At 41.3% G+C, this 27450-nt stretch overlaps 1 protein-coding gene across 2 annotated transcripts in view; it reads left to right on the forward strand.

Moving 5' to 3' along the window:
* Positions 1-27450, forward strand: part of COP1 (COP1 E3 ubiquitin ligase) — a 133105-nt gene that overhangs the window by 81794 nt on the left and 23861 nt on the right. For both annotated transcript variants that reach the window (XM_061345660.1, XM_061345661.1), the window contains exons 16-18: positions 8887-9004; positions 12773-12897; positions 13997-14157. In XM_061345660.1, the coding sequence (XP_061201644.1) occupies positions 8887-9004; positions 12773-12897; positions 13997-14157 (404 nt within the window). The remainder of the gene's footprint in view (positions 1-8886; positions 9005-12772; positions 12898-13996; positions 14158-27450) is intronic.

The raw sequence follows: 27450 nt of genomic DNA on the forward strand, positions 1-27450 counted from the left end.
AAAATCCCTGTCTGAAGCAGGGTATAGTCTTCCCTGTCAAAATATTTGAGGTGCTAACCTAAAACCTTCTGCTGTCACAGTCCTGAGCCTTTCCTTGATAGAAGGTGCTTATTGCACTGTTGGTTTTGCCAGAGATTAAACTGAGGCTACCAGACAAGCTCAATCTAACCTTAACTCTCTTTAATTCAATTTTCCTGGAGTGAAACTTTCTCATGTTGCTTCCTTTGTTACCTGCTAAACAGAGCACTGTTAGGCATTTTCCTTCTCAAAGCTGTGCTCTTCCTTCATTTAAATGAAAATCTGGGCTGGATATGTATTGGATTCTCCAAGTATGGTTTTTGGAGGCTGTTGCCCATCATCTTTATTGCAGTGAAGGGAAATGAGATTGAGTTATCATCCCAAAATACCCATGTACCTTCCCCTGCTTTAGAAGCTTGCTTTCATCTCCTTGCTAACACCACAGGCTCTGTGGCTTCCTCACTTAAAAGGTTTGTGGGGTTTTGATTTGGTTTTGGTTTGGTTTTGGTTGCGTTTGGTTTTGGTTTGTTTGGTTTTTTTTTAAGATTTTACCACCAGTTTGATAAATTATACAGACTTTGCTTAGTCTTTTATAGTCTTCAGAGCGTGCTGTAAGGGAAGAAAACATGGGAGAGGCTTTGACCTGCAGGGAAAATACCTACTGAATGCTTTTCCAAAGTTCAGTCCCTTTTGAGTAGCTGTTGAATGTTTGACACCAATGAAGACAGGGTCTGCAGGAGTTTGGTACAATTGTGTATGAGACCATTTGTCTAGACAGAACTCTAATAGCAAATATGAATGAAGTACTGCATGCCAAATCATCTCAGGCACACACATGAAATACAAAATAAGGGCATTGTTCAAGTTCTCTGCTGTGGACCAGTGTGTTGCTTCTAGAAGAGATTGCTGAGATTCCCCCAGAGCAACAGAAAATGATCATTTGGAAAGAAGCTGTTCCTTTACTGCAAAGGGAACTCCAGGTAGAAAGAGGAGGAAAAGGAAAATGCATTAAATGTGTAATTTTATCTTAGTTATAGAAGCAAAGTACTTGCAATTTCTGCTGGAACAGAAAATTGTGAATACAAAGCCACATCCAGCAAACATTTTAATGTGCCTGTCACAAAGGCTTTTTGGATAAAATGTTCTTGTTTTATTGGATGGTTTGTTGTTTGTTTGGGTGTTTTTTAAGGGAAGGTAGAGGCAAGAAAAAGAAAAAAATGCCAGTTAGCTTTACCTGCACTGCAATGTTCTACAGGGAACTGTCTGGGTGAAATGGATTTATTTCTTCTCTCTCCTCCTCCTGTGATTTGTTGTCCAGCAACTGGAAAACAGCACACTGCATTCTTCAGCAAAATGCTCTGGGTAGTTTTGTCTGTCAAAGGTTCTGTGCTTCAGGCTATATCAAACCCTTACAGTAAGGGAAGTACTTTGTAAAGAGGGCCCTGATGTGAGCTCACTGGTTTCAGTGTTATTTAATTTCTTCTTCAGAAAATTGTTGTCCTAATTTTTGGTGCAGGGCTTTGCTCCCTTGAATTCAAGTCCACTTTGTTTCCCATCCCTAATGTGTTGTCTTTTCTCTGAGGAGGTGGTGGAAGTTACCACACTTTTATCACCCTGAAATGGCTTGTGATAGGCCAAAGCCTGTGCTGATCATATTACTGATCCATATTACTCTGTCAAGTGAAATAAATCTCCTCATAGCACTTCGTTGGCTGGAAGGCTTCCTCACTGTTCTTTCTTGAATACTGAAATGCCACCCTGTTTTTCTATTGCTATAATAAAGCCCTTTTTTTATCCGCTCTATACATTCTCTTCTGCCCTGGATGAGATCAGAGATTAAAAATAGGGGGGTTTGTGGTTTTAGTTGGTTGGTTGGTTGGTTGGTTAGTGTTTTTGGTGGTCACCTCTTGTTGAGCTGAATTGTTACCAGAGGTGGAGTGTTCAACTGTCCTGTGTCCCCAGTATTCTCTCCAGAGCAAGACCCACATATGGATGCTTCAACTCCAGGCTGCATCTCTGCCACAAGGGAGATTAAATCATCACTATAAACTTTTTTAACAAAGCCACCTCAGTCACATGAAAATCTCCAAGTGCTGTTGTTTGGTATTACTGATTTAGCAACAGTTAAAGTTCAGTAGTTCTCAAATTTCTTTTTTACCAGTATGAAAAAGAAGTAAAATTAAAGAACTAAGGCTGTATGGCAGTGTTTCACGCTACTCCCATCATGTGGTAGTAGGTATACAAAACCTGAAAGATCTGAGAAGCAGCAAAACCAAACCTAAACATTAATATTTTAATGTTGAGGGGTGGGCCTTTCCTTTCTTATGTCAATAGCAAATAGCTTAAACAAATTTGGATTTAAAAAACCCTCACTCACTAGTCCTTTGACATAAGAGCTTTTTTCAGGGCATCTAAGTTGAGGGAAGAGTTTACAGAATCTCTATCTTTTGGAAATGCTCAAGGCCTGACTGAATAGGACCCTTGAACACAATTATTTAACTTGGAAGTTGAATCCAACTTTGCATTTGTTTCTGCCTTGAGTGGGAAGTTGGACTCAGTGGATTCCAGAGCTCACTTCCAGCCTATGTTATTCTACAGCTTTCAGGACCCTTGAGCAAAAACGGGTTTCTAACAGAAACTGCACTTTTAAGTAGGATTAAGTTTGTTTGGGCTTCCTCATAATTAAATCCTGAGTTGTCTTTGACTAGCCTTTGGTGATAGAGCTGCCTTTGCAGTGAGAGTCTGTTTCCTGGTGTGGAGGTATGTAGAAGATCCACTGGAGAAGTTTCACTTTCTTATTAATAGCTTTTTTGTTATTCTTTAAGTGTGCAGTTTGCTAGATGGTTATGAGATCAAGAGGGTGCTGAGGCTCTTACAGATCTCCTGCCAAAGGCAAATTATTTTAAAGCATTTCAACTTCAAGGTTTGGGTTCTGATAGCAGCTGTCTGTTTTTTCTCAAGCCTTTTAAGAAAGAGCAGCACTTGCTTATCTGGTCCTTGTTCAGTTTTTTGTAAGGAGCAAGCCATCTAGTGTGCCATGTCATCTTCAGTGTACTGCAAGACAGTGCAGTATAGCTCATTGAGTTTGTTTTTAAAACAGGATGTTGCTCCTTTTTATGTCCTCACTCTTACTCCTCACTAACAGAAGAGTAAGTTTTTAATGGTGGGAACTGCGGTTGCATATGAGCCTCCTGATTCTGTTTCCATTTTTAGTCTAGCCAGAGGTTTTATCTCTGAAAATGCAACCTTCCTTTTGTATAGCAAAAATTCACACTGAGCCTGGCTGAAAGAGACTTTTGTCTAATCCCTCTTGATGTTAAAGTTTTGTTCTTCTGCTTGTTTATCTATGTTCAACAAAAATTCATTAAGACAGCTTGCCCTCTCCCTCATGGAATACCACTTAGAAGGATGACAATATGTACTTTCCTTTTCACCCAGAGACACTTGAAACACAAGCTTTGGTTTGAACTACTGGGCTCTGGACACTTGAAGGAATAAGGATAAAGTTGCCTAGATACATTTCTAGGTAGCTAAAGTTGCCTAGATACATTTCTAGGTAGCTCTGAAGGCTTTATTCTGTGCACTATGTTGCATTGAGTAATCTTGCTTACCCATGGTGTACAGAGAGAAAACTAGTAAAGATCATTTTCTATAGGTAATTGTTTAAATATTGATAGTTGAATTTTTGCTGACCCTATCAATATGCATTGAGCAGGGGAGGCTTCCTTCAGGATCTCTGAAACCAATAAAAGTAAACATTAAATGCCATAAAATCATGCCTCTCATCTTTTTGCTGAAAGACCTTTTGTGGGCTTTTTTGTGCCCTGCTATTTTGTTGCTCTTTTTGTTTCTTCAGAATAACCTAATTGGATGTGAGCAGAGGTATCTTACACCAAACTTGCTCTGACTCAGTTTAAATCTTGGGCAATTCATTTAAATACACGCCTCAAACTATAAATGTCTTTTGTTCTTACTACCAATGTACTGTTTCACTGGTGAAAACAGGCAGCCTTGATCCAAGCTTGAAGTCGATATGGAGGAAAACAAATGGATGAAGGTGAGGGACGCAGGACTGGAGGCTGTAGCCAGAGCATTAATACATGAAATGAGCTTGACCTCTAAGCTTGGTATTGAAGATCTCTTTCAGTTGGTATGGGGGGGGGAAGTCCCAAATGTCCTTAGATGACAGAAGACTTAGACAAGTTTGGCGTGCTGCCCTACAACTTTGGTTTTGAATACAGGCATCTTGGCTGTAATATTCATCTGACATGTAGTAGCATACAGTAGTAGGTAGGTAGCAAGTAGACTTATTCTTAAGTCCATGAGCACTGAAAAATCCAAGTAATGTAAATTACTTATATTTTTGAACAGATCAATAATCTAAATATTGAACAGTTGAGAAACAGATATTTCTAAATGATTGAAATGAGAAAAATAGTCATTGATTCTCCAGCAATCCAGTTTTCCAGAGGAGAGCCACATAACCTTTGTATGCCTCTCTTGGGGCTTTTCTAGTAGTTACGTTCATTGAATGTAAATCTGTTGCACTGAAGGTGAATTTTTTATTTTGCTGTCCTTGGCTTGATACCCCTTCAAGTAAGTGGTTATTGGCTGAAAAAAAGCCAGGGGGGTTCTTTTGCATTAGTCCATGCTGGTTAATGTTCATCGTGAAGGTGGGTGAAGCACATGGCCTGGAAGATGAATGTTGCTTAGAATTGCTGGGTACCTGGAGAGCTGGATTGCTCTGCTCTCTGGTTTCTCTGTGCTGTCACCCTGCACATGTCAGTACTCAGAGAAAGATAAAAATGCTGCTGTGATGATATTTCTTAACCACCTGCATACTCTTTCTGGAGCTGCTACTCATCACTACATATTAAAAGCTTTGCAATAGGTGATGTTAAACCTAAGAATTTTATTAACATATCAAAGTATAAGGAAGATTACTTTTGTCAAAAACAGACCTTCTTACGTTGTTGTTTAAACAACCAAAAATCCAAGAGCAATTCAGTCTTTCTGAACAACTCTGAAATTACTTAAGGTGCGTCTGGCTCCATTAGCAGTTCCCAGTGCTCCAGTTTTGTTTTTTTTTTGGGGGGGGGAGTTGTTTTGTGGTTTTTGGTTGGTTGGGGGGGGGGGATTTTTAAACCTGACTTTCTATGATCAGGTAACCACATCATTAGTTTGTTTGCTGCATCCTCACCTCTGCAATCAAGCTGAGTCTGAGGACCAAGACTGAGAAGTTGCTGATCACTTCACCTTTTATATAACAAAAACATCCTTTCCTTTTGCCCTGCTCCTGCCAGCTGCAGTCTTGTGAATTTATGAGCTGCCAAGCAATGAGGGATGCCATCCTTTGCTGATGCAGGTTATATTTACTGAAGAGATGGTGAGATCCTTCAGAAGTTTGGAAAAGTCCGAATTGTTTATTAGCTGTCACCAGACAGCTCAAAGGTGAAAGTGGCAGCATCTTAAGGCAAGTAAGCAGTTCTTGAGCAACCTGGAAAAGCACGATTTAAAACTCAGGCTTGTGGTCAGAGACATCTCAGCAGCAGTGGCAGAGCTTAGCTGCCCTTTTTGCCTTCTGAGATAACTTTGAATATATATATATATATCTATATATATATATATATAAAAAAAAAAATAAAATACAGCCTGCCATCAAACATTTGAATTCAGAAGGCACAGCAGCAGAATTATGTCGTGCTCAGCTTCTGCAGTGACATTGAACTAGACAAGAACTGCTTCAGAGTGTTTAAGGTATATCTACATGTTCTGTCCCATTATCTCATATATATTTCAATTAAATCTGAACACAGAAGAAGTAAAGCAGTGAGATATTGTTGCCCAAGGGTTAGGTAGGTATGAGACTTTTAACTGTGGAAATGTCATTTCCAAGTTGAAATTGTTCTAAGTGAGTTTCCTGTTCAGGGTGGAAACTGTAGAGCTGTAAAAAAAATAAAAAAAAAAATTACCGAGTGAAGATTTTAGTGCTCATGTTGGAGGAGCAAAACAAGAAGCAAATACCCCTGTGCATCAGTGATTAGTGGTGGAGTATGCTCCATGGTATCTCAAGGATGCCAAGGGCAGGAGCCAGTGGTGGGGTGTTGGATGAGCTTACAGGCCTTTGCAGAATTCGTGAAGTGTTTGATTTCCCTCAGTGCTCACTCTTTTCCTTACCTTCAGAGGCCTCTTAGGACCAATTTATTTTCTGAGCTTTCCAGAGCATGCTGCCACCTTACCTTGGACTTGCTGACGTGCCTGGGATGCTGCCCATTGCAGACAATTTCAGCTCGTCAAACTCCGCCAGGCAAGGCTGCTGCCAGGGTACCTGGGAGTTGTATTTTTCTCACATAGCTTAATTTTTGGGCTCTTGCCTTCCTCAGCAGATGGCATTTTATCATGTTTTTGGAAAGTCCATATGGCCTACAAGAGACAGTATCTCTTTAATTGTAAAACACAACCACCTGTTCTGATTTTAATGAATGCAGTGAGTGTTTTGTCTTCATGTATCTACTTAAATAGCTGCTTCAATTGGATTAAAAAGAAAAAACAAACCACATACAACTCAATTGGGCATCAACACTTCTGCTGCTGAAATAATCAATTAATAATTAAGTGGCTAATTTTAGAACCCACTGGCCTTGCCCATTCCCTTGGACTCTGTGATAAGAGCAGACAGTGATTGATTGCCCTGCCAATGCTGAGAGGCACATGCAGTGCAGGGGCCAGATGCCGGCAGGCTTTGAGCTGTTTATTGCAATATTTAGAAGGTGAGTGCAACTCCATGTCTGCTCTGCAAATGGTCTTGTCTTTCCTGCTATGGCTTTTTCCTCCTTGCATTGCTCCAGTTGCTCACATGCAGCCATCTGCAGGTATCCCTCTCAGTGCCACCCTCTGAAAGATAAAATCTGGTGCTCAAAAGGTATCCTAGTGACTGGCCAGCTGGAGAGGAGTTTAAAACTGTAAGCAAAAATAGACTTGAAAGCCTTATCCACTCACTGGCTTCTAATAGAAAGCCCTACTAGAATTACTCTGCTCACTAAAATCACAACGGTCAGTTGTTTTGAAGCTCTGCAGCAGGTCTGCTGGCCAGATGAGAAAATGTGGAGTTTTTTGGCTTTAGTTTTTCAGAAATAAAAATTTTAGCACCAGGATGCCCAAATCTTAATGCTTAATTCAAAGTCCCATTGAAATTTTACCCTTGTATAGAATAAGCCTGTTGCAACATCATCTTGTTCTGCAGTTAATTGAAATACCCAAATGGTAGGAATGCACTGGGATTTAGGTTTGTAAGTGTTATGTTTCTGAAGGGTTAGTATCTCAGAGGTGGAAGAGACAGAATATTTGAAGGAGTGCTTGCGGGGTACAGCACTTCCCAGTTTCAGTGTTGGCAGTAATGGGTGAAGTAGCTGCTGGATTTCAACACAGTAGGGTAATTCAACAGTTCAGTGTAAGTGGTAAAGAAAACTTGGAGTGGCTATTTGGAGCATCTGCTGAAGAAATCTCTGAACCCATCATATTGCACAGAGAACAAGATTCTGGAAGCAGAGGGGAAGTTAACTTCCCTGTTTACCTGTTTACCTGGTGTTTCTGACACAGGCCCCTGTCCTGCCATGGTCACCGATTAGTCTGTTAATACAGGGGAGAAGCTGCCCTTGCCAGTCTGATGGTGGTTGCTGTAGCCTGACTGATGTAAATCCAGTTATCTCTCAGACCACGTGGGATTTTGAGACAGCTGGGTGGTGGTCATATGGCTGAGAGCCCTGCTTTGAAATGCTGTAAAATACAAAAATAACCATAGCTCTTGGCATTTAAATTCATTTCTGTGTAATCTCTGTAATAAACTTCCATTGGCAATGTGTTATTTCAGAGGGAGGAGGGTCACAGCAGTTTTCAGCTGACGTCTGGGCATCTCAAGTTGAGAAAGGTGTCTAGCTCTATTTCCTTGCGTGTGCGTGGCCTTCCCTCCCTGTGCTTCCAGAATAGCAGGGAATAATATAATGAAGTTCAGTGTTAAAGGCTGAAAATCAGGAGGGGAGAAGCTTATTAACCTTGTTGACCTGGAAAGAGCAATGGGGATGTTTGGGGCTTGTGTCTGGTGGGGTTTTTTATTCTTTTTTGGATCTGGTGGAATTTTCTATTCTCGTTGTTATTATTTTCTTGGGAATTGAAATTTAGTTACACAGAAAATAAAATGTATTGCTAATTCTGTTGTGAGTCCTTTTATGTAATTGTGGCACTGCAGCACATCTGTGAATGAAATCTCAAAAAGAACTGGAATTTAATCTCTTCTCTCATTAGCAGAAATGCTAATTCTGTCTTGATAATAAAATCAAAGGAGGGAAGCAAAAACCAAAAGTGTGGAGATTACCCATTTAGAGTAAGCATGACAAATTTAATCCTTATTTTCCAAGATCCAATATAAGTAGCAACAGTTTTCCAAAAGAGGACAGCTTGAGGAGCAGAAGGGGGTGCAGGGACTTGGAGAGGTTAATTGGAGTGGTTAGGCAAGGAGCCAAGCAAGCATGCAGAGGAGAGGTAAGAGTCCTGTTAGCTGCTGGCTTCACATGGGCCTAATAGGGTTTGTGGGAGGATACATGCAGGGAGTATTTGCACACACATGTGGATGTACCTCTTTCTCCTCACTGACTCTTTGAAAGGCTGCTTGCACCCTTCCAGACTGAATTTGGAAGCCATTTTAATAAGCCAGCTTAAACATTCCGTGCTATAGAGCAGACTGTTTATCCTAGGTAAGGCTTTAAGTGAGATGTGGAAGCTGCAGGCAAGACTTATTGTGAGCTAACTGTTAGAAGTCCCATGCATCCTTCCCAACTGATTCATTTTGCCCCTTTACTTTCTTATCTCCAGATCACTGTGTTCACTACTACGATCTCCGTAACACTAAGCAACCAATCATGGTGTTCAAAGGGCATCGCAAGGCAGTCTCCTATGCAAAATTTGTGAGTGGGGAAGAAATTGTCTCTGCGTAAGTATTGCCTTTTATGTAGGCTAAAAACTTTGCGGCCTTTGTTTTCTGTCACTCATCTGGGCCATTGCACAAGTTCACCTGTATGGGTAGGAGCACTTGCTAGCTGCGGTGCCTTTGGGAAGCAGTTCGGTGCTTTTTTCTAAGACAAAATAGAAATTAATTCCTGGTATCACTTGGCTGTGCTCTGCCTTGTGAAGCTAAAATGCTTAAGAGGAATAGGAAGACAACTAGATGCAGCTCCTGACCAGAGGCCCAGACTTTGGGAAGCTGCAGATGGGTTCTCCTTTTAGAAAGTGCTCTGTGTGCTCCTGACCAGAGCTCTACTGTAGAGAAGGATACTGGCAGAGCCCTGAGGATATTAATCTTCAGTAAAACACAGCTGATGAGTGACAGAAGCTATCAAATAATACTGCTACGTTTAGGAGGGGTTTAGCCACAGCCTGAAAGGAACTCAAGTAGAATTGACTGATCTGTTCTCTGGTAATTTATTAATCTGTTCTGTGAAGGCCCTTTTTAGCATTATGTTTGGATTAGACAGTAGGTATAGACAAGTTGTGTTTTGTGGTCCTACCTTTTTAGCCAAGGTAGACCAAAAGGTCTGCTATGGAGGCCCTAAAGAATAATATTCTGCAGCTTCTGTCCAGTTATGTGGCTTGATGTGTCTGTGCCCGAAGCCAGATGTGACTGCCTCAGTTCTAGGTAGGTTTTGAGTCATATGGGGATGAGCATTTGTCAGATCACATAGTGAGAGGTTTGAATGAATTGCTACAAGCCTCTTAAATAAACCAGAGGTGAGCCCCTCTTACACATTGGGGAAAAATGCAAGCAACCTGGGAGAGGGCTGCAGGAAAGTCTTTGTTACCAATATGCTTGTGTGTAACACCCAAGGGCATTAGGGATGGATCACAAGGATAGATCTAGTCCCATAAAATACCTCTGTCTTATACCAAGTCAGTGATTATCCAGCTTGGCTTTGCCTCATGTTTTCACACCATTTGCTCTAGAAAACTGAAGCCAAAGCAGACCATTTTAAGGTGCGCTCAGGCTGTTAGTGAGTTATGCTGAGCTGTGTAGTAGAAGATTCCCTGGTGGCTTATGGTATTGTTTATACTTAATCAGCAATTTTCTTATTTCCTTAACATTATAACCCTATATGGGTGCAAATTCATAACTAGAACACACAAACTTTAAATTTAATGCTTTAGACCAAATCTGGATAGTAAGATGGTGTTTAATAGAAGCAAAAGGAGGCTAAGAATGTTTTACAGACCAGATCGAGTGAAGCATCATCTATGGGGTGTTTCAGGACAGAGTGACCCTGTCCTGCTCAACCTGGCCACCTGAGAAAGCTTATCCTATAGTCACAGGGAGGAATATCAGTAGAGCCTTCAGACTTTAACAGGCACCGATGGGGTGAGGGGACTAACTGGAAGATTCACCTATTTTTTTCTGCATGAACAGTAAGAAATGTCAGAGAGAGCAGATTATTTTTATGTCTTTTGCAAATTGAGGAGAGGAGACAGCAGTAGTGACTTCCCAAAAATCAAGCAGTAATTTTGTTGGGTTTTTTTTTTATTTTTATTATATGTTTATTCAGATTCTCTAGATTTCTAGCTAAAGCTGTTTTATAGATTACATTGATTTAGTTTGCCTTGTAGAGCTGTTTTTTGACCTTAAGGATGTTCAAAACTGCTTGGTATTTAGCACAACTCATTGATTGCAGTGCTGATTTACAGAGAGACAGATTTAACAGAGCAGTGCATCCATGATATTTTTTTGGAGAGGGTATGAAACCAGAAGAGCAGTGTAACATCAACAGCATCAATGATTTCTTCCTATCTTTGCGGTCCAGTAGCAAATGACTTTCTTCTTTTATGGCATACTACCTAATGCAAACATGGCTAGAGCTTGATGGGAAATTGTTAACAGTAAAAGCATTCCATTAGTAATAGACTTTTAAGTGGTTTTGTTTTAATGAAGAGGTCTAAAATGTATGCTACTAAAATACAGAGGTTAAGTGCCTATATATGTGATGTCTTCTTGATGGCTTAGCCAATAGCAGAAGCTGTCACAGGAACTGACAGCTTGTAGACCAGGAATTAGTGTTTTGCTACTTTACCCTGCCTTCAGAAAAGTTTATTTTTCAGGCAACTCTGAAGCTTTTAAAAGCAGTATTATGGAAGTAGTATTTAAAAATACAGCTGCCCTAATAGAACAGAATGCACCTCCCTGTACTTGTGGGCCAAAAAAGCAGTAGTGTACTTTCTTTTGCACTTTCTGTGAGCTATGCTGCTATTGTGATGGTAAGGACAAGGGAAGGGACAGTGGGCAGCAGTGTAGGGTAGGATGAACATGGAACAAGCATCAGGCAGATAAGCTGAATACTCTGTTTTTGAGCCCACCCACCAGTCAAGACCTAGGATGAGGAATGCACTTCTGCTTAAGTTGCAGTATTACAGATGAAGTTCATACCTGTGCTCTGACCTGACCTCATACTGTTCTTATAAATGAGCAACAAATCTTGCTGCAGCTTCTTTATCACTCTTTTGTCATTCCAGCTGTCATTGAAGGCAGGTAAGGTTTTTGCAGTATAGTACAAGGTGCATCTCTCCACTTTTATGCTATACTTTTAGGTAAATGTGACATAGGTGCAAGGCTAATGTCTTACAATATTGGCAATATTTGGGTATTGGGTGGGGGGTTTTCCCCTTCAACTACAAATATTCAGAAAGCAGCAAGGTTGGGTGACATAACCTGCATGAGGGGAGTGTGACTTGCTTCTCTTCCCTCCCACCCAGAAGCCTGATAGGCCCTGCTCCCCATATGTTTCAAATTTAAGATCAGAACAGCATTATGCCTAGAGGTTAATGCCTGTAAAGTAAGAGAGGGTCATGTCCCCTCAGGTTTGAGGGAAGAAGTTAGTCATGTGTCTTACTGAGACCTGGGGTATTCCTATATCGGTTGAGTGCTGACAGGCAGAGGAGGCTATCTCTGTCTCCTTTCTTTTGCCAAAGGGAAAATGTTTGCAGAGTAAATAGAAGCACATTTTGAAGGCAGGGATGTTTGCATGTGGGGGAACAATGGAAAACATCAATTTTGGTTTAATCCCAACAGTCTTTATATTTTTAATATCAATATTTAGCTTTGCTGCCAAGGTGAAAAAAGTGGAAGTTAGGGATCTGTATCCATTCAGTCTCAATTACATGTGAGAAAACCACATTAATGCTAATAGCAACTCTGAGACTCCATAGGTTTTTATATACTGCTGCTTGGTATTGGGCAGGAGGAGGAGAACATGCCTTCAGAGCAGCTTGAGAGGGAGGAGACTGCTTGCTTCCCAAGTTCTGTAAAAGCATGAATGAGAATTGCAGCCAGCATGGAGAAGGGAACAGATTTTGTCCATGGTGTAGAGGCTTTAAGATAAATAAAAAAATCAGTGTGTCCTAGATCTGTGAGGATCTAGAGGAGTCAGTGATAGCCCGAAGGCTGAAGAGTTCAGTGGAAGAGTGTGCAATTGATAGGAGGAAGGAAGAGTAATACTTGGATAAGTTTTATTCAATCATAATGCATTTTGGCAGGCTTCTAAAATAACATGATACATTTCCAAGCTCAAGCTGAGTTGCATATGATTGAAAGTGTGATAAATCTCCTGGAGTGCACTAAGACTTCCTATGCTTACATTGCAAGTAGGGTGTTAAGGAGCAGGATTGCAAGCAAGTTGTTCTGGCTGCATGGCAGAAGGGTAACTTTAGGTATCGTTTTCAGGTCAACAGACAGCCAGCTGAAACTGTGGAACGTAGGGAAACCTCACTGCTTGCGCTCCTTCAAGGGTCACATCAATGAGAAGAATTTTGTAGGGCTTGCATCCAATGGAGACTACATCGCCTGCGGTGAGTAGAGCATCCTGACAAATGCTAATGGGACTGCTTGGAGCTGGTGCTTCTCTAGTTGCGAAGCACACCAGCAGCTGTGCTACGTAACTGCATGGGCTTTTTAATAAAGGATTATTCTGAACCTCTAACCCTCTTTACCTTCTCAGGAATGGTGTAAGGAGCCCTGACCTAAGGGGGTCTGTTGTCAGTTTTCTCCTATTTCAGATGAGTCCTTTGTATATGATGATTCAGACTTGCTGTCACCAAAAATCAGCTGCTAGTATAGCTGCTATTAATATGACTTATGTCTTTCAAGTTTAGTAAGTGACATAAACTCCTGCCTCTTTCTAAGGAGGGGCAGTAGCCTGGATGACACAAGGATCCTGTACTTGATAGTACAGCATTCTGTGTGACAAAGCAATACACCCTCACTGTGAACAGCTCCCTTGAAGACTGAATTATTGTGAAGCAGTTACCCATTTGGCTGTTTCTGTCCTTTCACCATATAAGTTCTTAAGTTGGACTGTTGAACTTCTGTAAATCCACAGGTGTTGGTAGGAAAGCAGTGACAGTGATAGCTGGGATGACCAGGACAGCTGTGCCAGCACTGAAGGGAGGACCTGGGTATCCTCTGATCTCTGTACAGCTTGCAAGACAAAAATTGGGAAGGATTTCTTAATAAAGCCTGCATATTGTCTAGTCTCTCTTACTTAAATCTCCACAGACCAAACTGTCATACTTGATTACAGCAAGAAAAACAGTGCTACCTGCGTTTGAGCTGTAATGCCAAGCAGGCTGGGTGCAGCAGTATTTCATGTGGTAGTGTAGATGCTCTGCTCAAAATGCTCTGCCCTAAGGAAGTTGTGGAAGACAGTTGGGATCCTGTATGTTCTGCAAGTATGCTGCATGCTGCAGCTGTCTTGTAATAAAACCTGGTCTTGTTATTAAGCATCACAAAAGTTTGCTGTGGAGTGCTTCCAGTAGCCAGGGCACCATGAGCGTAATAACTACATGGAGGAAATGTCTGTTCTTGTCATAAACTGTGAAAGAGCTAAGAAGCCTTATTTCTGTTCTGCTACCAGAACCTAATCTTGTGTATTTATTTTCTTAATTCCAGGAAGTGAAAATAATTCCCTCTACCTATACTATAAAGGCCTCTCAAAGACACTGCTGACGTTCAAGTTTGATACAGTCAAAAGTGTCCTGGACAAGGACCGGAAAGAAGATGACACAAATGAGTTTGTGAGTGCTGTATGCTGGAGGGCACTACCAGATGGGGTAAGCTTTCTGCTCAGGCACCCAGCTGGGTCTGAAAGGGATGCCTCCTGCTTTCTCATTAAATAGCATTGCAGAGGGTTTGCACTTGGTATTTTCCTGTTTATAGGTATTGCAGATTAACATGAGAACATGAAGATCTGCATGGTGACTGAAACACTGGGGGATCTGGGGGGAGCAGCGACTACTGTGCTCTTAACTCTTCCACCTGAGTATTTGACTTTCTCTGCTTGGCATCTGAAATCCCAGAAGCAGAATTGTATTTCTGGCAATTTTTTTTGTGGGTGCATTAGCAGCACCTGCAGATACTTACTCTGGAGCCTTATCTCAGTGTTAGTGTGTCTGTATGGGCTTGGTCATTGACATGCAGCCCCCATGCTTGGATGAGGAGATATGTAAAAGAGGCAAGCCTAGGCTGCAGTCACCTCAACAACTGTTCCAGTGACAGTTAATATATATATATAGCATGTGTATTAATGTTGCAGGCAGACCTGACGCAGCTTTTGAGAGTGGCCTTTCAGCACAGGGCTGTTCTGGAGAAAAAAAAATGCTGCTTTTAAACTCAGAGTGCTCTTGAAAACCTTGCCAAAAAAAAAGAAAAAAAAAAAAAAGAAAAAACCCAAACTCTTGAGCAAATAACTCTCTTGTGTGTGCAAGGGTTTGCAGACCAGATACTTAACGGTCTTGTTGGAGGGGGAGGAAAGGAGCTCATCCTAAGCAAGTCTTCTAAGTAGCTAAAGTGGAACATTGTCTGATTGATGTCCTGAAATGTTGCATTCACAAAGATAGCGTTTTGAATGGGTACTGTCTACCAGTCTGTTTCAGTCTGAAGATACTGCCCCCACAACCATGATTCACTTGTCACTGGCATAAACTCACTTTCAATAGATGTTTCTGAATCAAATCAGAAATAAATCCGGGTGTCTGAAACTGCACTTTGGATTTAAAAGTAAGAAGTGGTTTGTTGTGGTTTGAATAGGGAGCATGTGACTTGGTGATGTAGGGTCACCAACTTGCTTCTGGCTGGGATTTAGGAGGATTAAGGATACACAGATGAAGAGTGGCTCCTGGAAGTTGTGTCCATCTTTCTGCTGGATAAAAACATGCTGTGGGAGCCTGTGTGTCCAGGAACATCGTTCCATAACGGTTCTCACTGAAGTGGTTCTGTTTGCGTTGTCCTGTCCACTGACCTCCTGAGCAGCTTTTCTGTGGGCAACAGACTAACAGTAATGTCTCACTCCTGGTATTATTTCTGTTGCCATCCACTCCTTATCAGTCTTTTCTCCAATTAATATGCTCTACTTCTAAAGACCTGCTTAACTGACAGAAACTTTTGAGCTGCCATCAAGGGCTGTCAAGCAGCATGAAAAATATTGTGTGAAAATGTAATAGCTAAATCAGGCCCATCAAGATTGCACCAAATAACATTCAGGCTTCACTCCATTAAACAGCATTCAGAATCTGTTGCTATTCGGATAATTTCTTTTTTTCCATTGTTCCTCTGCTTTTCCCTAGGCTTCTTCTAAATTAGCCTGTTTCTTCCATGGTAGCCACAGTACCTGGCTCTCATTTGTAAAGAAAGCAGCAAAAAGCTGTCTGTAATCTGAGAGCCACTGGCAGAGTGTTTCGCTTCTGTGTTTTACCTCTGCCTGTGGTGTATGCCATCCTCCTTTACATATCAAGTGAGCAGCCTTGCTTGCTTTTGCCAAGAGGCCCTAATGCTTCCTTGCACCATATCTTCAGTCCCCCCAAGATGAGAAGTACTCTTCACCCATACAGCGGCACATTTCTCTTCCCTCCCATACCAGTACATAAGTCCTCTCTGACCTAATTGAGACTTTGCTCATGTTCGTAGGAAATCAAATTACTGCGCAGCCAAAGGTTGCTTATGTTGACAAAGTCTTGCTTGAATGATGAAACTCTTCTCCATTTTGATAACGTTTCTTAGATTTGGAGTGAGATTTTTTTTTTTAATGAGCTTCATATATACAGGCTTTCCTAAAAGCTGTCAGATTTCTTTTGTGATTCTCAGATGAACTAGGGGATGCCTTTGCCTTGCAGTGCTGTCATCATCTGTGGGAATCGGGGAACCCACAGCCTATTTCTTGCTTAATTGCAGGCTTTGATCCTGGATGAGTCACTCTGCCTTAGTTTCCTAATTATAAGAGTTACCACACCTACCTTTCCCCACTGGCAATGATCATGCCTGTGCTTCTAAAGGGTGTGCGCATTGGAGCAGCTCCAACCTAGCAGCCATGCAGAGCCCAGTGTGGGGTGGTAAACCAGCCCCAGAACCACTTTATACTGCTGTAAGCATGCTGTTTGTTTGTGCCTTGCTGGGCTGGTTCAAAGCTGTTTCACTTGTCTCTGCTGTGGTCATTGGGTCGTAGCTTTGGTTTGCTACCTGGAGTGTTTCTGAGGAGGGTGGGTGCAGGCACTGTGTGCCAGCTTTTCCACCAGGCTCCCTAGTGGAACAAACTTGCCTTGGTTTCCCTACAGTATTGCTTTCAAGGATCGTTCTTTAATTAACCTTTGAGATGAGTAAGTTTCAGATCTGTCAGTTATCTTGGGAAGCATGAGTACACGTACTCCACTTCATGCACTTAAGTGCAAAATCTTGGATCCTAATTAAAACTTAACTTAAACTTTCAGATGAAATGTCATTGATTCTTTCTTAAATCTATTTTTATGTAATTCAAGCTTTTATTTCCTCCTGAGCCAAAGTCAAGCTGTGCCAACAGCCCTTTTCAGAACCCATTTTCCTTCCTACCTCCTTCCCCTGCTCTCCTCCACCTTAGTGTTGGCTTTCATTTGCTTGCAAAGACAAAGGGACCTTTTTTCTAGAGCTGTCACTCGTCCAACCGCAGAGGTCCAGCCAGTGCTTTCTTTCCACCTGTGTCAAAGCCATAAGAATAGCGAGAATTTATCTGTAAGTGCTTATTAGCATTTAACATCAGGATTATCCTTATAGTGCTTATTTCTAAACATTACCTAGCTTGCAGACTAATAATTTTGTTAGACTCTTTGGGGCAGAAAAACACAGGCAAACAAAAAAAAAACCTCAAACAAGTATGTCAGGAAGCAAACCTTTGCTTTACTTCTTCCCATGCCGTGTTTTGGACAAATGTAAATAGGCTGTTTAATATACTTTAAATAGCACTTATTTACAGTTTGTGTGGAAAACCATTTCTCACTTCTCATTTTATTCCATAAAATGGATCAATATTAAAAGGTAGAGAAAACTTCAGGACACTTTTGGCCTAAGTGACCTGATAAATGAGAGTTACCCACAGAGATGCATTTCAGAACCTTTCCTGAGCCAAATCCTTTTATTTTTCCAGTTAAGGATTCTATCATATACCTGTGCCATCCTTTGTTTCTGGCACCTTGACAAGAGTTAGCCAGCTTGATTGAAATGTGAATGTGGTCTTGATGAAGATTGGAAAATACATTCTTCTATTTCATTAGCATGTAAGCAGATGACACTCTTGCATATAGGGATGCTCTTGCATAGGGAAAGGGAATTATAGTACTGGTAGTAGCTCACTGCAGCTAGTTGCGTAGAGATGTTTTATCTATCTTGGGAGGGTCACTCCAGTTATGTCTAGGTACATGGATAGTAGCTGGAGGAGATTGGTTTGTGCTTTCTTTTCCCTTGTGTCCTATGTGAACTTTTCTCTTCCCCTAAAGGGGACACCTTTCATTTGGACGTGGTTCGCCTTATTGCAGAGTTCAAGATGTGCCTCATACAGCTATGTTAAATAATTGCATTTCAAGTAGCCCCTTTCCCAGTCGTGGTTAATGTTTCTCAGAAAGAAGCTGTCAAAAGAGGAACCAAGGCTGAACCTGCTCCCAGGGCAGCAAAAAGATATTACTGCTGAACACAGAAGCAATTTGATTATGTAGATTAAGCACGACTCAATCTATCATAATCACTGTAAAGAAGCCATTTAATTTTGTACCTGTTTGCATGAGTATTCATTACTGCTGATAAGCGGGTTAGCCAGGGAAGGATTTCTCTAGCAGAAATGTCAAGGCTTTGATACCAGTAAGAAGATGCAGATAAAAGCAAGAGAATGCCATGAAAATTAGCTTAGGTAAAGCTTTATGTATATTTTTTATTTCTGGAGGGGTAAAGAAAGGAAATCCATTGAGAACAGTGCTGCAGACTTTAACCAAGTCATCTTGCCGCAGTGAGTGGATGGTGGTACATGCTGGATGGATGCAGAGGTCTCCTGGAGTTTGGACGAAGGCTCTCAGAGCAGCAGCATGGGAGTGTTATGAAAGCATCTTCTTGGCCTGATGGAAAGGAGCAGTAACACATGTATGTGTTTTCTCACCTGGTCGTTGCTTTTCAGATGTCAATTTAGGGGAGTCTTGAAACAGCCATCTAGTTGTGAGCGAGAGAAGCAGGCTCTGGGACTCCAGGCTTCAGGTTGCCTTTAGGCACCGTCATATGGTGGAAGTATCTTCATAATTAGTCTTGCATCTCTGAACTTCTCTTCATTAACCTAAGAGGATGAGAGTATTCCTTTCAAACAGTTTTTTTGGTGCATCTCGTCAGAAAATAAGCTTTTCTTCTGATCATTTTTCCTTTCCTCTGAGCATTCAGCTTTATTTCTTAATGAGGCCTGGCTTGAACTCTTTATATAGAAACCTATAACTGTACCACAATAAGCTGGTCACTTAATAGGGCTGTAATCTTGTTCAGTGATGAAAAGTAGTCGTCCTTTGTTTCCCAGTAGCCTAATAAATGGTACACAATATATGCAGGAGCTAGTCAGAGACTCTGATAATTTACAATCAGCAAATTGGCTTCCTTCACTGGAGTTAATTTAGCCAATACAAATTATTTCAAGAAGTGATTCATTGCCATTTAAAAGCACTAATTAATTTGGATGACTTAACAAAAATTAAAAATGAAACCTCCTTTGTCATTCCCAAATAACCAAATGCTTATTCAGTGTCATTCTTAAGTAACTTGTAGACTAACTATATTTCCCAGTTGTGTTGGGGCCCCACTCAAGTGAGTCTAGAGTAGGGCCACAAAGGTGCCTGGAGAGTTGGAGCACATCTTCTATGAGACCTGCTGAGAGAGTTGGACTTCTTCAGCCTAGAGAAGAGAAGGCTCAGGGGAGACCTTTAAAGCAGCTTCCAGTGAGAAAAGAGGGCCTACAAGAAGTATGAAAAGGGACTCTTTACAAGGGCATGTAGTGATAGGACAAGGGGCAATGGCTTTAAACTGAAAGAGGGTAGATTTAGGTTAGACATTAGAAAGAAATTCTTCACTGTGAGGTGGTGAGGAGCTGTCACGGGTTGCTCAGAGAAGCTGTGGCTTCATGTCTTGATGTGATCTGTGGCAGTGTTCAAGGCCAGGTTGGACGGGGCTTTGAGCAACCTGGTCTAATGAAAGGTGCCCCTGCCTGTGGCAGGGGGATTGGAACTATGTAACCTTTAAGGTCCCATCCAACCCAAACCGTTCTGTGATTCTGTGATACCTCTTGAAATACGAATTTCGGTGGGATTTAGGTAGGGAAACAAGTGAAAGACTTGTTTTTGTTGTTCTGCTTTCTGCTGAAATTCTAAAGTCTTAAAATCAGTGAGAATTTTAACTTCCGCTTTCAATTCAACTAGTTGTTCAGATGGTGGTTAAGATATACCTAGGTAATAATCTAAAGCTTACGAGATAAATGCCTGCTTGGAGTGATCAGACCCAAGTTGTCCATTGCCTGCCTCTGATACCAGCTGTGGCACAGGTAGCAGTGTATCTCCAACCACAGTATTTTCAGATAGGGTGTCTGCTATTTTCTGACTCATTCTTTATTTCCTTAGACTAGAGTTGGCCTAAAACATTCATGTGCAGCGTCTCCCAGACTAGTTTCCTTGCAAGTTATTCTTCGGTGCAGTATCATGCTACTGCCTCATCCTGGAACATGGTGGTCATCTGTCGTGATTGAAATGCACAGCAGTTTGTGGGAGGCTGAGAATGATCAACTTTTAAAAAAAGCAAGATGTGACTTTCAGCAGGTTTATTCTGCTGGATTTTATCCCCTCCTGAAAATGTTCAAAGATTTTCTTTCCTCCTGTGGAAGCTGTCTAAGCCCCGTGGCATGTGTGCTGTGAAGCTCATAGCTGTCTGTGTGATGGCTTTCCACTCCTCTTGACATGCCCTGTGCTCTCTGACCATTGGCAATGCTTTAAACAAGACATTTTCTTTGACTATGTTTTGCTTTGCTGCTTTGCACTTTCTTTAGGTAGTAAATGTATTTTATTTCTCTTCCATCCTACGTTTTTCATGTCCATTGCTCTCTTACTCACTTGGAAGTCTCAAGTCTTCATTAAAAACAAGTGGAACCCAGAATATACAAAGATACATTATATATGCTTGATTTCCTTGCCCCCCAAATTTTAGCACATTATTTTTGTATACCAACACACTGTATGTATTTTTTTAATATGCTGCTTGAAGGCTACTTACATATGCAGAATAACTGCTGCCTTGCTGATAAAAAAAAAGTCACAAGTTCAGTATATGTGCTCCTTTGTGCTGAACATGCTCATATACTTTCATACCCATATCTCTTCAAATGCTCATTTTCGGCTCTATTTTTTCTGTGGCTTAGGAGAATTAATTAAAAAATACTCAGGTGACTAACAATATTTTACTCCCTGTCACAATCTTTGGAGTCCAACTGCAGAGAACTATGTAGGTGGGGGAAAGCATACTCTATTATTCATGCATTATATTGAAATCTCAGTGTGTTGACACTTCAGGCCTTGTGAAAGACCATCTTGATAATGTGATTATGCAAATGACAGGCTTTAGGAGAAAGTGTTTAATTTTGAGTCTTCTGTGGAAGACAGAAAATTTTGGTCAGTGTTCTTTCCTTACTGTTGTTTCTCTGGTTGCAGGGCATCCTTTTTGTGCTTTCTCCCAGCGGGGGCAGTTGCCTGCTGGACTGCAGTGCTGCTACTGTCAAGTGTGGGCAGGGGTGAAGGAAGCCAAGCGATTCCCTAATAACCCTGACCTTTGTTCACTGTGCTCCTCCCATCTAGTGTGATTGCTTGGAAAAAATTGTATTGCCCCTTTTATTTTGCTGTTTCAGGGCCCAGGGTGGCACACAGCGGGTGGCTGGTACATCAGCACCTATGTTAACTCTTCCTTTCCTAGATGCAGAGCAACTGACTGTGCTGCTGCTGCAAACAGAGGGTATTGCTTTTGTTCAGTTCTGGAAGTTCAGCTCCCCTGTGGTACTGCAGCACTCTGATATCATTCTAGCTTCTATTTTAAGAATAGCTTCTCCAAGAAATGTTAGGTGGCTCGGGTTTTTTTTCTTTGTTGGTTTTAAGTTTACATTTGCACTTGGTTTCTATCTCTTCCTGCAAGGTGAGGCTTCCCTCCCCCTCTCCCCCACATAATCGCAAAAAATTGGTTGATGTTTTTTTGAAGTGAAGGCAGATCAAAGTCATCCATGTTTCTTGAGTGAAGGCAGCATTTACTCTTTCAGACTTCTACAGCTGATATTTTCTTACCAGTGTGTCCTTTTTAATGCCAAGAAAAGTAGGCAGTGTGCTGGAGACAGGACTGAGGTCTTCCTTATTAGAGTCATCTCTGTCCTCGATCAAATGAATGACATAGTGGTTAACATAACTCTGAATGCTATTGGCATTATAGTTCCAGTAGCTGATCCTGATGGTGCAGGTGTAGAGGTCATAGAGTCAACTAGGTTGGAAAAGACTTTCAAGATCAGTTCCAACTGTTATCTCAGGACTGCCAAGACCACCACTGAACCATATCACTGAGGGCCCCATATACATGGTTTCTGAACACTTCCGGGGTGGTGATTCCAGCACTTTCACGGGAAGCCTGTTCCTGTACCTCATTGCCATCTCTGGGAAGAATAATGGAGACAATGTGAGATAGTGGATTGCAGTTCATTGCTGGTGCAAGCAGAGATCCAAGCAGGCTCATGTTGTTTCCTAGGTGTCTTGGTTTAAACCCAGGCAGACAGCTTGTGCACTAACTCCCAGTGAGTGGTGCCGGGCTGGAAGCAGTCGAGGCCCACATCCCCCCTGCCCTGGGGGCTCCCCCCCTTCCCCGCTCCCAGAGGGATGGGGAGGAGAATCGAAAGAATGCAACTCCCACGGGCTGAGATAAGAACAGTCCAGCAACCAATGTACAACACAAATCACCACCGCTACCACCACTAACAACAATGATAAGAGATAATAGCAAGGGAAAAGAGTACAGTACTGCCTGCCGAAAAATGAGTCCGACCCAGAAGACCCCCGTCCTTCCGGGTAAGTCCCAGTTACCTCCTGGGCATGACATGCTGTGGTATGGAATACCTCTTTGGTCAGTTTGGGTCAGGTGTCCTGTCTCTGCTTCCTCCCCGCTTCTCCTCCCTGGCAGAGCATGAGGCTCACAAAGTCCTTGGCCAAACCACAATATCATCGTTATCAGCTCTGTTCCCAGCCCGAAAGTCAAAACACAGCACTGCACCAGCTACAAAGAAAGAAAAAATGACTGCTACTGCTAAACCCAGGACACCAGGCTTTAAAAAACTGGGAGCATCCCAATGCGATCAGTTTCTATTGCTGTGATACACACAGTGAGCTGGGGATGCAAAGCAGTCTCTCTGCAGCTGTTGTTAAACTTATAAGAGGATGTTTGTCTCCTCTTGGGACTCTGCTGCCTTAGTAACCACCAATTCTTTATTCAAGTGTGAGTTTTATAACAGATGAACCTAAGTCAGGAATTCACCTGGAGCCTGGACTTCATTCCCAACTTCATCCTCAACTCCTCACTGAACCATAGTGTTACAAGGTACAAGCTGAAGTACAGCAATATGTATTACGTGGCCCTTTTCTGTGTTCAGAACAGAGCAACTTAATAGCAAATTACTTGTATTGGGGTGATACTCAGGATTACCCATATATTGGGGTGGAAAGAGAAAATGATTGGATATTAGGAAAAAATTTTTCCACCAAAAAGGTTGTCAAGCACTGGAATGGTCTGCCTAGGGAAGTGGTGGAGTCACCACCCCTGGGGGGTATAAAAGACATGTAGATGTGGTTGTCAGGGACATGATTTAGTCATGGACTTGGCAGTGCTAGGTTAGTGGTTGGACTCTGATCTTAAAGGTCTTTTCCAACCTAAGTGATTTTTATTCTCTTACAGGATCCAGGCAGGTTTTGTTGGCTGAGCCAACATCTATTGCCTGATCTCAGACTCCAGCTAAAGCTGCTCTCTGAATCAGAGTGTCTCCTACATGAGCAGCTTTTGCTGTCTTCTTTTTTGAAGTGCCATCTGCTCAAGTCTCTGGTTGGCACAAAGTGCCAGTGAGATGAGGTCTGAATGCTCTGAGCTAAGCTCAGTAAGTCAGGCAGTATTCAGTGTTTTATGAAATGGATGAAGGGAATCATTAATGATAGGAGCTGCAGAGGTAAAGCTACATTTCTCAAAACTTACTGCTAAAGGACTCTGGTTTCAGACCAGCAAGAGCAAAGTAGAGTGAAGTAGGTTTTGGAAAGCCATTGACGTTGGGCTAACCACCACCTTTGAAGTCGACTTCAGTGCAGCAGCAGAATTCTCGCACTGAAACCCTTGCTGCTGGTGGTCTGCTGTCACTGCTGTTTGATCGGTATATAACCTCATTCCCTCTAACAAGTGACACGGCTTCAATTACAGTCAAAGCAACCTCATAATATTTTTTTTCCCCCCATTCTCACAGTACTGTAGTTTTGTTTTGGGTTTCTCCTGTTTTTCAGTGCATCTGCTGATAGCAAGTCTTGCCAGGCCATCACTATTCAGTAGTCGCAGCTCATGAGCTGCATCAGCTTTTTGCTCTGAACTCCTAATTAAGTAATTTTAATGGCAGGATTTAGTGTTTTACAGAGTTTGAATGAAGTTGAAAAAGAAAATGATTTTTTTTTTTCCCAGCACAAGATTTTGATCAGGTAATTTAACCTCTGGGTGAAATGGAAATAGAAGAATTTATGCACAGGTGGCTTTCTCTGCAAAAGCTTTACATAGGACTCTGCATTAGTATAGTTATTGCTTGGCTTTGGGCAACTGTTCTCAAGGTTTTCCTATGCTTTCTGCCCTTCTGTTATCAGTAATAAAACCCCAAAGCATTTTGAAACCCAGTAACTTGTGACCAGCTTAATGCCAATTGCACTGCATGTTGGTAAAGCAAGAATTATGGCTTTTATGGCAGTCCTTGTGAAATCAGCTGCTCAGACTGTTTTCTTCCAACAACATTGATTGGTATCCTTTTAACCCATTTAAATAGACTTAGTTTCCTTTTGGTGATGTTCTATCTAATTCCAGCTAATGCTAGATGAGCTAGTTATGTGCATGGAGTGAAAATGGTCATTCCTTTGAAAGCAGTCTAGTGTCTGAATTGAAGCTATCTGGGTACGTAATTATTTTATATAGGATACATACAATTATAATAATAAATCCTTTCTAAGGAAGAGAAAGACAGTATGGAAGAAAACATGTTTAGATATTTAATTAGTAGCTTTCAGATGGAAAAGATAACTATTAAATTTGGGGCTGTGCAGCTGAATGGAGTTCAGTCTTGCTCAAGGTGTTTTGAATTCTGTGAGGGAAGAGCTGCTTCAAACAGTTACATCTCTTATACGTTATTGTATATCATAATCACTTCTGAAACTCTTATCTAGTTGCTAAATCTGGAGGTAAGTGAGCTGTTTGGTGCAGTACTAGATTTTCTAGTTTTACTTTAGTATGTCTGAAGTGAATATTAAGGTAAGCAGAGAGGTATAGCTAGGGCAGCATTGGGGAGCTAGCAGATGAGACAGTGCATTGTTTCCCATTTATTTATAATAATGAGAGATACTGGAGAGAAGATAAGCAGTGCTGCATATACTGGGAACAAAGATTGGTTCAGATCCATTAAATAAATAAAAAAGTTCCTTTCACCTGTAATCTGCAGATAGCACATAAATTAGCTCCTGCAAGAGGAGGAGAAGCTGTTTCATTCCTCCTCATATTGGTGTTAGCAGGGGCTCAGCTAACCAAGTCTGCCAGTGTAAATCAGGCATACATGATTATTTTTTTGCCTTCCTAGTTTCTAGGTTGATTAGTTGAGACCTGGTTGCCTTTCTCCTCTACAAAGGGTGCTCTGGCCATGTCTCTTCCAACCACCAAATAACAGCAAGCTAGTCTAGTCTGGGGAGTATGGGCTTGGGGGATGTCTTATTTAGGGTGAAATATCCTTGATTAAAATAGGAGGTTAATAGTGCTTCTGAGTATGCATTGCTTCGCAACTTTCATGTTAGCTCCAGCATTTGAAAAGATAAATTTGGGTCAGCAGGAGTGAAAAAAGAGGAGAGAAGATGAGCTGGAAGTGAAATAAAAATGTCCTTATTTAGTACAAAAGGATTCATCTCAGTGTCAGCTTTCTGTTTTGGGCTTTCTGTTGCTTGGCTTGACAATGCAAAAGGAGAAATTTAAATTGTTGGGAAATGGATGCAAAGCTGAAGTAAAACAGGAGTTAGCAGCTTGTGGAAATTTTCTTTAGTGTTAGAGCAGGCAGCAGCCTGCACTGGGAGCTTGGGAGTGTTCTTTGTTTCAAAACTTAATAATATATCTGTTTACCTTGCCAAAAGTAAGCAAAGACCCACACTGAAAATTCACTCTGCTGAGGCTCGTATGTTTGTATAAGAAAAATACTGCTTTAGGGATTTCTTTTGGCTTAATGTTTGGCTAAATTATGGTTGCAGGGTGAAGGGACACAATTTGGCCACTGCTTTCCCAGAATATCCTTGAATGCAAATTCTGACCCTCTCCATGTCTGTTGGCTTCCCTCAGCAGCCATCCTTCTTCCTGTCATAAGGCTCCTTGTTTTTCCCCCAGGAGCAGAGCTGAGCATGGAAGTGGGGACAAGGTCAGTCTCCTCCTCAAACCCACCATAATCACTGAGTCTTTGGCTTCAGCTGTTCATTGCGAACCTGGGAATTACCTATTCTGGAGTTGGGAGGGGAAATATGAAGGCACATTTTATTAAAAATGTTCAAAATTTCTATTGTTTGTGAGCAGATTTGAAGGGGGTTTATGATGGAGACAGTTGTGTTCTCACCTGGGTTTTTGTATTAATTTCAGATAATGTTTGAGTGGGGAATTTGAGCCCGTTTGACTACAGATCAGAGTTAATGAAGTAATGAATGTGATGCATGCCAAGCCGCATCATCTGTCTCTGTCTGGACAAATGCATACTGTGTATGTGCCCTGTGTGTGTCTTTTGGGGTTTCTTTTTTGTTTTGGTTTGTTTGGGGTTTTTTGGTTTATTTTGGGTTTTTTTTTGGGGGGGGAGGTGTTTGGTTTTGTTTTGGTTTGGGTTTGTTGTTTTTTTTTTTTAGAGGCCATTTCTTTATACTATCTTTTCTTTCTTCCTTGAACACTATAGCTGGGGTAGTGGATGATCATGAGCTCTTCACAGGAGCTTTTCTGTTTATGATTTTAGCAGTGCATGTGGCAAGAAATAAGTCATGTGTAGCCCTGACAGAGGACAGTTACTTTTATTTTCTTCTATCTACTATATTTTGCCCTATATTGCTCACCATCTCTTCTCTGAAGCATTTGAGGCATTGTCAGAGAGAATAACAGGGGGTACCTCCCTCATTCTCGGGCTTTGGCTCTGTGGTGTCTGAGGAGTGAGAGAGTCAACAATAGCATCTCTTCAGAAAAATACCTAAAATCAAGGGATGATGAAGCAGATTAGCTAAAAAAAGAAAATCAAGTGCCAGAAGTGTTTGTTTGTCTTCCCTCGCTCTTTGTCAGCAGAGCTCAGGTTTATATTCTAATATTTATGTAGCTGAAGGATATTATAAAATCAAAGGTATTGTGTCACAACACAAGGGGGTTTGTGCACTCCTGAAATCCCTGTAGGAAAATCACATGGCTTTTTCTTTATATACTTGAGTCTTTTTAAATTTTTGTTTGTTTGTTTTTGCTGTTAGTGTCATAGGTAGCTTAATGGATTCCTTGATTGTTGAGCTTCTCTTTTTGGTGCAGTAGTATTAGTCTTAGCAAGCATTCAGGATGACAGGGAGCATTAAAAATAGTCATTTCAATTGGAGATATCTAGAGATAATTTTTTTTATATATATACCCACTGTGTGAAAATAACTTGAACAGCAGCAGAATTATCCATTGTAAGAGACATGATTTTACTTGTGAATTGGATTTAAAGATAAAATCTGCCTACTTCCCAAGTCGTGGATTTCCTGTTCATTGCTCTGTTAAAATTAATCTAGAGCAAGAATTAA

This window comes from Neopsephotus bourkii, unplaced genomic scaffold (genome assembly GCF_033783945.1).
Source record: "Neopsephotus bourkii isolate Nb327-2 ecotype Australia unplaced genomic scaffold, CSIRO-AGI_Nbou_v1 NB_234, whole genome shotgun sequence".
In the NCBI taxonomy this organism is placed as follows: Eukaryota; Metazoa; Chordata; class Aves; order Psittaciformes; family Psittacidae; genus Neopsephotus; species Neopsephotus bourkii.